General features: G+C 36.0%; 1 protein-coding gene and 1 long non-coding RNA gene across 4 annotated transcripts; one reads left to right on the top strand and one right to left on the bottom strand.

The window, feature by feature from the left end:
* The first annotated feature begins 3,497 nt into the window (after positions 1-3,497).
* On the top strand, positions 3,498-7,945 carry LOC104224397 (uncharacterized). 3 transcript variants are annotated; one of them, XR_011402835.1, is made up of 3 exons: positions 3,498-5,565; positions 5,763-5,970; positions 6,073-7,945. It is a non-coding gene; the product is annotated as an uncharacterized lncRNA (long non-coding RNA). The 3 variants fall into 3 exon arrangements; XR_011402834.1 differs by having other exon boundaries at positions 5,763-6,259; positions 6,452-7,945; XR_710344.2 differs by having other exon boundaries at positions 5,763-7,945.
* Positions 7,554-11,516, bottom strand: LOC104224398 (polygalacturonase At1g48100-like). Its single transcript, XM_009776031.2, has 7 exons — positions 11,078-11,516; positions 10,183-10,314; positions 9,546-9,773; positions 9,412-9,459; positions 9,122-9,329; positions 8,327-8,517; positions 7,554-8,181 (listed from the first exon to the last, which is right to left on the bottom strand). Exons 1-7 carry the CDS (start codon positions 11,393-11,395, stop codon positions 7,789-7,791), a joined length of 1,518 nt encoding a protein of 505 aa, XP_009774333.1. The 5' UTR covers positions 11,396-11,516; the 3' UTR covers positions 7,554-7,788.
* Between the last annotated feature and the right edge of the window lie 719 nt (positions 11,517-12,235).

Here is a 12,235-nt window from a genome sequence, read left to right as displayed (position 1 = left end):
TCCCAGTGCTAAATACCCTCAAATCCAAGTTTAGAAATATTACATACCTCAAAACGCGCAAATCAATACTCCAAAAAGCCTTTCCTACGCGTATCAGCATCCGAACGACTCGAATCTAGTCGCAAACAACTTAATACCATCAATAATAGCTATAGGAAATAGTTCCAAAAGATAAAGCTAAGGTCTTGAATCAAATATGCAAAGTCAACCCAAAAAGTCAATTTTGGGCCCACACATCGGAACCCAACAGAATTTACAAATTCAGAACACCCATTCAATTACGAGTCTAACTATACCAACTTCATCCAATTCCAACATAAATCGACCCCAAATCACCAAATCTCACTCTTCAATAACATAGTCTAAAATCCTCAAATTTCACTTCAAATACACATAAACTAAGTGTAATAATCAATGGGTAATCAATATATATCATCAAAATTGAATGAATTTCACTTACCTCTTCAATTATGGTGAAAAACAATCCAAATTTCGCCCTAGACCGAGCTCCAAAATCTCGAAAATGAGAAGAAAAGATCAAACCCTCGATTTATAATACTGTCCAGCATTTTCGCTTCTGCGGTCCAAGCGATCGCACTTGTGACGCCGCACCTGCAGAAATATCATCGCATGTGCAGAAATTCATTAACTCTCCGCCTATGCGCACCTGCGGTCTTTATCTGCATATGCGGAACCGCCTCTGAGGTCTCTACCTTGCTCCTGTGCATCCACATATGCGGAACTCGTCCGCATCTGCGACTCAAGGTCACCCAGCCAAAATCCGCTCCTGTGGACTATCCTGTGCATCCACGTTTCCGCAAATGCAGCTCCCCGTCCGCATCTACGACTACTGCCAAGCCCAGATTTCTCCGCTTCTGCGACACATCTGCCACTTCTGCAGCTTCTCACCTGCGGCCAAGACCTCGCAGATGCGATCACACCAGAAGCCATAACTTCAGCAATACACCAAGTCAAAAAACTAATCCGAATTCAATCTGAATCTCACCCGAGGTCCCCGGGACCCCCATCCATACCAAACATTCCAAAGAGTCCTAAAACACGATACGAACTTACTCGAACCCTTTAATCACATCCAACAACACCAAAAACACAAATCATGCACATCAATTCAAGCCTAATGAAACTAATAAACTTCCAACTTCTAAAACCAATGGCGAACCATGCCAAATCAACTCCGAATGACCTCAAATTTTGCACACTAGTTCCAAATGACGCAACAGACCTATTCTAACTCCCGGAACCGAAATCCGAACCCGATATCAACAAAGTCAACACTCGATCAAACCTCTGAACCTCCACGCATTCAACTTTCCACCTTTCGCCAAAAATCATCAGATCAACCAACGGGCCTCCAAATCAATATCCGGACATACGCCTAAATCTAAAATAACCATGCGAAGCTATCAGAACCATCAAAACTCATTCCAAAGTTGTTTACACAAAAGTCAAACTTCGGTCAACTCTTTCAACTTAAGCTCTAACTTAAGTGTTCTAATTCACTCCGAATCAACCCCGAAACCAAATCAACCACCCTGGTAAGTCACACAACCACAAATAAATATAGAAGAGATAATAATTAGGGGAACAGGGCTACAATACACAAAATGACTGGTCGGGTCGTTACAACACAATTCCCCAAAAGTCAAAAAAAGTCAACCTTGGCCCTGCTCGGTCAAAATCTGAGTCCAAGGATAGATCTTGATTACCCATAACCCCACGAGTCCATATATATGTTCAAATCCGAGTCCATATATATGTTCAAATCCGAGTCCAATTCGACTCTCAAATCCCAAATTTTATTTTTCAAAACATTGACAAAAATTTTCTTAGAAATTCGTGAATTTAATATTAAATCTAATAAATAATCATGTAATATAATTGAAGATTGATCAAAGTTACTTACTCAATAGTTTGGTATGAAAATATATCCACAAAATCATCTCCCACCGAATCTAGGGCTCGAAATATGACAAAATAAAGTTAAGTCCCGAAATACATAGCTATAAATAAGCTGCAGATGTCGTATTTGTGACCTTGCACCCCACAAATGCAGAGAAACGATCGCAAAAGAGACCACTGGCCATCATTAAAGAGATCGTAAAAGCAACAAAAAGTTCTCAAAAGCGAACCTGGCAGATACCGCGAATGCGAGAAAAAGGTCGCAAATGCTGCCTGCCCAGCCACTAGCTCCCATCGCAAAAGTGATCTCTAAGTTTGCAAATGCGAACACAACAATTCCACCCCAACCTCGCAAATGTGGAGCCCTCCTCGCAAATGCAAACTAAATCTCGCATTTGCGAGACCTGAAGCACCAGCCTAAAAACCAGCAAAATTGAAACTCTTTTAAACACTCTGAAACTCATCCGAGCCCTCGGGGTTCCACACAAAACATCCACACAAGCCTAAAATATCATACGAACTCGCTCATCGATCATAACACCAATATAACATCCCAAACTACAAATCGGACATCAAAACACATGAAATTCCACAAAAAACTCAACAACCTCTAGAATCACAATCAAGCATCTGAATCCTATCAAACCAACTCAGAATGACACCAAATTTTGCAGACAAGTTCCAAATAGCAAAACAGATCTATTCCAAGTCCCAAAACCAAAATCCGAACCCTAAAGCAATAAAGTCAAATCATCGTCAAACTTAGGAAAATTCTAAACATTTAAATTGTCAACTTTCGGCAAAACAAGTCAAATCAACATAGGGACCTCCGAATTCAATTTCAGACAAAAGTTCGAGATCAAATACGCAAAAGTCAAGCTTGGTCAACTCTTCTAACTTAAAGCTTCTAAAATGAGAATCATTCTTCCAAATAAATCCCGAATCGCTCGAAAACTGAAACTAACCATACACTCAAGTCAAATATACATAATATGAAGCTACCTGAGACCTTAAACTACCAAATAAAGTGTAAATATTCAAAATAACGAGCAGGGTCGTTATAGATAAATAGTTTAAGCTTAATGAGTATAAAGTGAAATTTTCTCAATAAAAATGACCTAGACGTGGTTAATTGATTGATTGTGAGTAAATAGGATTCTTGTTAATGTCATTATTCAAAGAAAGATGCTTAAATTACTATTCATCCCGTCCACTTTAATTAATTTTTTGGCTATTTTCAAACATATTAAGGAATCTACCTTTTAGTATTAATTAACAATAAAATTGATCATATTACCCTTAATTTGTTCGTTGAAAATATAACAAATACTCCTATGTTCTTTATTCCAAGTGCAACTTTGGAACAAAAAGTTTAATTCCTTTTTGGTATCTGAAAAAATTAAATATTGTGGATCACAAAAAAAATCAAAATATCAATTAAAGTGGACCCTACTAATACTATCTATTCAACCATCGAGGATTATTACAGAAAAAATTGGATATAGTGACTATGATATCTCTGCGTAGCGGGAATATGTGAGAAATCGACTCAATGCAGGGACTTTTAAGGTAAAATATTCATCTCTTTTCTTGATTCTTTTCATCTTATTACTGTTTTACATTTGGAGGAGGGTAAAAACTTACCCATTATCGCTAATTAAAAACTTATAGTTATATATGAAATCTGCACCCATTATCTAAAAGTAGTTGTAATTGTAGCAGTAGTTTGCACTAAAGATTAAAAGCTTTGAATGATTTGTGGGTTTTTCCTTAAAACTGATGTAGGTCCAAAGAATTGAAGTAAAACCCAGAAAAGCTGTCCCATCCGAAAAAACCCTGGAAAGCTAGTACTCACAAACTCTTTTTTTCATAAGCATTTATAGATTATTATACCTCAGATTTCCCATGCTTTTTTTTTTTTTTTGACTAATTTTAAAGTTGGTGTATTGATTTAAGGGATTCTGAATTGAAGCAAATTGGAAATTCATGCCTCCCGGAGCTTAAACTATACTTTATCTCAAATTTTCATTTGTCTCGGGGGTGATATTGCGATGAAAAACCAAAGTACTAACTTTAGGAACTAAAGTTTAAAACCTGGTAGAGTCGACACTAGGTAAATACTTAGTGTTTGGACATAGATTTTATTGAAACTTGAAAAAAAAGTTTTTTGAAATTGTGTTGAAAAATAATTTTTGAAAGTTAAGTTGTATTTGGACAACAACAAACACAACAACAACGACCCAGTATAATCCACAAGTGGGGTCTGGGGAGGGTAATATGTACGCAGACCTTACCCCTACCCCGAAGGGTAGAGAGACTGTTTCCAGGAGACCCTCGGCTCAAAAAAGCAATAGGAGATGATATATTAGTACCATAAAAATGCGTAATAAAAATAACAACAATATATAAGAGATATGGAATATGAAATACAGGATACGAAATACGAAATACGAAATAGATGGCTGGTATAATACAACTAGAAGGTAAAGCCCTGCATCCATAGACGACCAATGACATTCCTAGTCTAACTCCTAACTAGATAGTCTCCGTGCATTTTATTTGAAGAAAAGTTTGAAGTTTTGTGAGCGGAAGAAAATTTTTCCCCCAAAAACTGCTCTAAACCAGAGAACTTGAAAATTTTTGCATTTTTTTTTTCCAAAACCTGATCCTATTTCATAAACAAACAATGTTTTCAAATTTTTTTGAAAAAATGAAGCTAAAATCTATGGTCAAACGGAAGCTTAACATTTGTTAAAGTTATAGATTAGTTGAGGTGCGTGTAAGTTGGCATTGTTACCACTATTACCTAATAAAAGAAAAAAAAAAAGAAAAGAAATTTACAAGCAATATTCAGTTCTTATTGAGCACTAGCTTAGGAGCAAACTTCATGCGGCCACCTCTAATCTCTATGGAGAAAAGCATAAATACAAAAATTGATGAGTGTACTTCATTGTTTATCATTGACTAATGATACTTACCTTTTAGAATATATATAGTGGGAACTTAAAAGAGCAAGAGCATAATTGTTAAAAACAAAAACAAAGCAAATTATGGTAAGACATGCTGCAATTTTCATGCCTACACCTTTCTTTTAATGATATCCTTTTATCTTTTTCCTTTAACATTCCTTTTCTTTTTATCCACTTTGCCAGCTTTTATGGATCTGAATTTTCTCAACAATATCTCATGACAGCTAATAATAAACTTATAATAACTATTCTGGATGCTTGCATTAGTTTATCAGTTTGCCACGAAATTCAAGAGGACTGCTTACATTTTGGTTTACTTGTTACTTCAACAATCAATTTTGTGAGAATCAACTAAAACGAATGGGATATTATTTATGATTGATTATTTAGTCACTCCACTTGTATTATAAAACGATGTTTGTTAATAGCATCAAGAATGCTAGTGATGGTTAAATCCAAGATATGGATTTTTGTTGAGAGAAGTTGTAATTCTAAGACACTCTTTTAACAAAGTTCTTTTTATTTCCTTTCAGTTCACAGTAATTTTTTTATGTTATACGCATTTAATAAAATCTTCCTTTCCGGTTGCGCAATGGTTGAATAACTTGGAAGCTGTCTCCCTCCTTGCTGAAAAATAGAAGACCACAGTACAAGTTTTAATGGCTCTAGAACTCAGGTAGAGCTGAAATTCCAAATGCTAAATGTGTTAAGATACACACAACATCGGCAAACATTATGCTTTTTGTTGCAAAAGCTATGTGTCGTACTTTCTCCTGTATCCATATGTCCTTAATACTTTTTGGATGGAGTCCTCTTTTTTGTTTGATCTGGATAATTCCATTCGAAGTGGTCAGCTGCTGATATCAATTTCAGGAACTGCCTGCCGATGTGGTCCAAAGGTGACGCGATTTTAGCACTCATTGGAAGGCAGATAAATTCCATGCCATTCTTGATAAAAATAGGAAAGTTGGATTGTTCATTTTTATGAAAGAAAAGCAAAGTCAGCTATCACCTGTTTCAAGTGACAAAAGGGTAATCGTGCTGATTAGAAGATTTATTCTATCTTATGGAGACTAGACAGGTAGAAAATTCCATATGTTTTCTCCCGAAGGAGTTTCACTTAAATCATGAGATTGATCATAGTCAAGGAAGGAAGATAAAGATGACCGGTTATTGCTCACAGGGCCTCTTGGAAAGTATTAATGAGGAATCATTAGAATTCATTCTGGCGGAGGAACTGAACTAAGGATCTGCTCTTCCATGATTAACATCTGCAGCAGCTCAAGGCTTCATATTCCAAGCTTTTGTATTCTACTTAAATACGTAAACAGAATGGAAGTGGTTACTCAATATTCAATTAGCTGAAGAAGGTGATGATTTCACACTATTTGGAGTCTTCTCCATTAATTATGTGCAAGGCAATGCACCTTATTTGATTTGAGTTTGTAGTTTACTACCATAATCTGTGATATTAGTGTGCTATTTTTTATTTTGTTTTATATTTTTTCCTAACTTGAGGGAGTTGGGATCTTAGTAACTGCTAGATTTTGTTTGGTCCCCAGGTCCCTTGGCTTTATGAATTTAAAAAGCTTATTGCAAGGATCAATCACTGGCTTTTTTAACGAAGATATGCATTTGAGATTTCAATTGTCCTGTTGAGGATTTGTGTGCATGGGAATATGGCCAGCTCTAGCTGTTGTAGAAGGTATGCTGCTTATCTGCTAATGTCTGCGGTTTGGTGATATTCTTGAAGTGGAGTCTTAGTCTCTTAGTTGCTGAGGTTGGCGAACACTGACTTTCTTCACTATGTTATAAACACGTGTGCTTTTGCTGGCTTCACGACTTAAATCTCAAAAAGAAGAACAAGAAAACTACTGAAAGAATACACATCAATTTCCCCTTTTTCAAGGTCTATCTTCAAAGTTATAAGTCTCTATTTAACTTTTAAGAGCTTGTGGTCAGAGGAATTCACCACTAGCCGTTTGGGTGTGGTCTTAACCATACTTTACGGGGAAAATGTGTTGTTGATGAAAAGTGATTCCTATGTGTGGGCTAATGATGATTTGATTGTTATAAAGGTTGTGAACAAAACGATAAAGAGTTCACTTCAGATATACACTTATCAGTTTGCACTCTATAACCAGATCCTGAATGCATGATGACAATGTGTGTTTTCGCATGATGTATGTTTTTTACCACTTGATGTGACGGTGTTTACGTACCCCTAGCTACCAAAATGTCAAAAGCCAGTGTGATTAATGATGAAGGGGGACATAATGCGAAATATCATTTAGAAGTTCTTGAAATATACAGATTCTAAATTGCTTATAACCTAACTGCATAAACCATATGTGTGAGTTTCATTTATGCTTTTCCTAGACTAACTTGGAGGTCCCCTACCGGGCTTATTCACCTAACTTTTTTTTCTGTTATTTTGCGCTGGTTTCAAAACATCTGTCAAAATGTTTTACTTTGTTAAATTCTTCAAAGGTTTATGATTCTTTTTATGGTTGCAAAGTTTCCTGTGTTCTTTTCTTTTGGTCGCATAACCGATAGAACATTCTGAGTAGTAAAACCTTGTGCTTTAGGTCGTCATTGGTATTGTCCGGAATGTTGATTTATCTGTAGAGTACTCATTTCAGTTAGACTCATATAAGCTGACAGTTCTGTGCAAAAGGAAGTGCCTTTTCATACCTTACTATAGAAATTCTTACTATTAAAAATAATTCAATACCAGCTCACACAGTAATCCTACTAAAAAGAAAGAAATTCTATACTCTTATAATGCATTAAGAATATGCAATCATTCTATATATGGTGTAATAGGGGTCAGCAAAACTATGCCAGCCACACAAAAGAAAACACCAAAAATATAAATATAGGTAATAGTCTTACTATACTAGCATTGATCATGATCTCCCTGAATTCTGTTGCTCGATGGTTTACCGACTTGTAAACAATCAATTGGAGGTAGAGTAGGAGTATACAACTCTCCGAATGTCTGCCAACAGTATGGATCATACATGTGGTAACGCTCTTGTATTGGCTTTAGTTGGATATCCGTCAAGGTCACGTCTTGACATGGCATACTGTCACTGCATGCTAGATGCACTGGTTTTACTGTATATGTTCCTCTAATTCTTTCAAAGTTGATTCCTGATAAAGCCACTGCAGATGACTGGTTCTTACATTTGCTCTTGTCGCAATAGAATTGATCAATTACAATTGGTAGTTGGACTTCTGAAACTTGAATGTTCGAGAAAAACACTCCTTGTACTGACCCTGACCCTCCCTGCAGTAGTAGAATCGAACATTAGTTTTGGTTATAGAGAACACTTGAACTCTAATTCCTCAAATCTGATTCGTAGCAATATGTAGTCCAGAAGTAAAAACGTTTTACTGGATGTTAAGACAACTAAACATTTGCCTGACCATACCTGCCATGTCTTAATCCTGACACCATTCATTGTGTTTTGCATAACAACATCTTTGACCGTAATGTTTGAAACACAAGCCTTTGTGTTGTCTTTCCCCAGACTTCCAATGCTGATTCCATGTCCTGGTCCACAATTTATGTTGTGTACATACACATTGGTGCATCCAGTTTGTATGGAGACACAGTCATCTCCTGTACGAAACCAAAAAAGTTTGTCGGTGAGTATATTTAGCGTGTACTAACATTTAAATTAAAGGACAAATATGTGGTTAGCTCTTTTGATGTTCAAATTGTCTATGCTATCATAAAGTTTTCATATAGGTTTGCATCTTTTTTTGAGCAGTTTTGGCATCTACAGATAATGCAATAGGACTGAAATAAATGACAAAGATGCAATAGAACTGAAATAATTGACAAAAGACAAATTTCCTATGTGTGGGGTTACAAGTCTCACCCTATATTGAACTTGTACTTTTACTATCTAGACAAGATCAGTTTTTGCAGGTAAGGGTCTTAAAGCTTGTGGTGGTCAAAGCATAAATAACAGATAGGCAGTTGCTAGGTGTTGAAATGTTAGCGGTTAAAATTCAAGAATGTGGTCCTTATGGAATTATCAAAGTGGACAATATTCTGGCATCTTCTCTCATTTATCAGTTATGTTAGTTGTAAAACTTTTCACTCAATGGTGAGAGAATTCTTTTACACATAGGGGTCTTAATTTTTGAAGAAATAGTTGCCTCATCCTTTTGGACTGGTTTGTAGTATTTAGTTGAACTAAATTCAATGTAGGAATTACCACACGCAATGTTGGAACTGCGGATTAGCACGTCTTTGGAGTTCTGTAAATGGATTCCATCTGTATTAGGACTATCACCAGGAGATGAGACAGTGAAATTGTATACTGTTACCCCTATGCAGTTGTCAAATTTGAGATGGCATTGTTGACTATTCTGAATTGTGATGCCTGTTACAGTAACATTAAAACTCCCATAGAATCGAAGTGCCTGCATTTTAAACATTGATTTAGTATCAAATGAGCACTTAAATGGCCAAGTTATGCAGCTCAGAATTTGAAGTGGTCCTTACCGTTGGCTTAATGCTTGGCATTTTTCCACCACCAAGTGAGCTATTTAGCTGCCACACAAATTTTGGAAAGAGTATTAGAAAGGAACAGAGATGGTAAACTCTGTTTAATGGATAAGAAATTGTGAGATAATTACAGGAATTGGAGGATATCTCAATGATGTCTTGTTTAATGGGATGATTAGTTTTAGTTCATCATCTAGAGGATCATCATATGGGGTATCTTGCCACCAAACTGAACCTCTCCCATCAATTACCCCGCTTCCTTTAACTGTAATCCCAACCAATTTGGTAAATTCAAGCCATTGCATAAGACCTGAACCCCAAGATTTGGCATCTACTGGAGCAATTATTGTTCCGTCAAGCTGCAAAACAGAGCATTTTCATCACTATTGCTGCAAATTTAATATACAAAGTCCCTAATCCGCAATTTTAAAACTGAAACACATAATGGTTCTTGAATGCTGCCTAATGTATTTTAATTACTATCAAAATTATGATTCGAAATAGTGTAATTCTTGAGGACAGAGGATAGGGGCAACTTTGTATATGCATTTGCAAAAGAGGACAGAGTTATAGACCTTTTGATAGCCTGCAGTTTTAGACTATATTATATGGACTTGTTCACAGACATGTATGCAATTATGAGCAGTTTATTTTTTTTATTTTTTATTTTAAATAATCTGTTGTGTATTTGTAATATGTCAAGGTAGACTAAAGATCTAAGTAAGATAGGTTTTTGCATATATGCTGATAATCTGTATCTTTACTAACCTGAAAAACAATGTTGTGCTGACAGTATGGACCTGAGAATGAAATTGGTCCGACAAGGAATACATATTGTGACGGAACGACAAACGTCGAAGCTTCCACTTTACAAGCAGCTGCCCATGCAGCTTGAAATGCCTGTGGTTACAACACAAGAATTAAATATTTCATGGTTAGTAATGTAAATATATGCATTTTTACCTTATTTTCATGTTTCTCTTGATTTTGGTTACTTGTTATAAATTTTTTCATAACATATTCAGTTGTAAGTAGTGTGAACTACCACTAACGAGAATCATTTGAGTGGGAGCCACCTCATTTCTCAATGACTCTGCCTGCAATATTGTCTTATCTTATTTGTAGTACTATATATAAAGATTGTTCAATAGTGTAATAAAGCAAGGAATTGTCACAGTTACCTACCTTTTTGTCCCGTAAACATGAAATTATTTATGTGAATTCCCAGGACTCTTTTCATCAACTTTATTTACAATGTCTAATTGGTGACCCGTCAGACCCTCTTATTGAACAGAGGAAACTTTTTCTTTCTTGAACGTGATAAAGAACAACTAATAAGTGCCAATTTGCAGCCTCTACGAGCTGACATTTCCGCAATTGAGCTCCAATCCAATGGGAATTGCAAAAAATTTAGCCTATAGTTTGCTAAATTGGATTGTGGTAGGGAGCCAATTCTAGGCCTCTAAGTAGAAACCAAAGTATTCATGACTGTAACTGACAATTGCCTAATACTGGATTAATTTCAGGTATAGTCACGGGACTTTATCCACTATAACAGGAAAGCCACTACATTTGGTGCAATTAATCAGTTTACTAGTAATACGTGAAAGTTAGCCTGGAACTTTCTAGCTAGTGTCATGGCAGGTGAAAATTCGGAGTTTACCTTAGTGTCATCAGTCTTGCCATCTCCAGTGGCACCGAAACTTCTTACGTCGAAGATGGTGGACGAAGGCACATCGTCGTAGCCTTTTCTTGGCGGGTTTGTTGGCATACTTGGCGGAGACGAGTGTTTTGGCTTCGACTTGCTCCCATTATTATGATGGTGAGACTTTCCTTTCTTCTTGTACAAAGAAGCAGAGGAAGTTGTTGTTTGTCTCCAATGCCTGCCTCTTCTTGCATAACAAGTCTCTACATTTGATGACCAAACAAGAAATGCTACTATGAACATAAATGTGAAGCTCCTAAAACTAAATCCTCCCATTTTTTCAACTAAGTATGTTGGAAGAGAGAAGCAATGTAGGGAGGAGAGTGCTCTTTGTTTTAACTTAGCCAACAGAGGAGCTTCTGGTGGTTTATATAGGAAGGAATATGCAAATGTTAAATGAAATGAAAACTGTACATGCATAAGCAAAGTTTTTGTTTAATGATGTGCTAGGCATTTATGTCATTCATTCTTGGTCCCCTATCTTTTTTATTAATTAACTTCCTTTTCTTGATGTGATTTTGTTTGGCTGAAAACAAATTTGTTACCCTATCACATTCACCCTCTTCGGCATATGGAGTAAAAAAAAGAAAGAAAACTGTTGTTTTATGGCCATGCAAAATAATGTAGCATTATCTGTTAAGTTTTGCCATTTACATAAACATCTAAAAGGGAATTGCAAAATTAAATTTAGTTATATTGTTCACCTGTTACATTTAGGAAATTGTTTTCTTGTGTTTAAGCAGGTAGGCATTTCCTTTTTTTTGTGTGTACCTAGTGTCTTTTCATGACAAATGATTAGAAAATAATTTTATGAGTTGTTATTATTACTACTATGATAGTAGCAATAATATTGTTAAGGTTAGTACTATTGTTGTTTTTACCAGAATAACTATTTTATTCTTGTTTCTTCTTTTTGATTATAAAAGCCAAAAAGACGCACGTGATTGGGTATATAAGTGGTCAAGGGCACTGATTATAACAGCTCTTTTATGATCACATGCAACGTTCACGGGCTTAAGTTTTTGTACACCTTTGTCTTCCCTAGCAACAGTCCCTCCCCTGAATCCCTCATATAGCCTTAGATGAATTCTTTTTCTTCTTTCTTCTAACTTTATC

Source organism: Nicotiana sylvestris, chromosome 10 (genome assembly GCF_000393655.2).
Source record: "Nicotiana sylvestris chromosome 10, ASM39365v2, whole genome shotgun sequence".
Lineage (NCBI taxonomy): Eukaryota > Viridiplantae > Streptophyta > Magnoliopsida > Solanales > Solanaceae > Nicotiana > Nicotiana sylvestris.
The sequence above is the reverse complement of the archived record's forward strand: the minus strand, read 5'-3'. Positions and strand labels throughout refer to the sequence as shown.

Coding starts and splice junctions, on each gene's coding strand:
- LOC104224398 (XM_009776031.2), bottom strand. CDS start 11,395: ATGGGAGGATTTAGTTTTAGGAGCTTCACATTTATGTTCATAGTAGCA. Junction 9,330..9,411: donor TGCCAAGCATTAAGCCAACG/GTAAGGACCACT, acceptor TTTAAAATGCAG/GCACTTCGATTCTATGGGAG. Junction 8,518..9,121: donor CAGTTCCAACATTGCGTGTG/GTAATTCCTACA, acceptor GGTTTCGTACAG/GAGATGACTGTGTCTCCATA.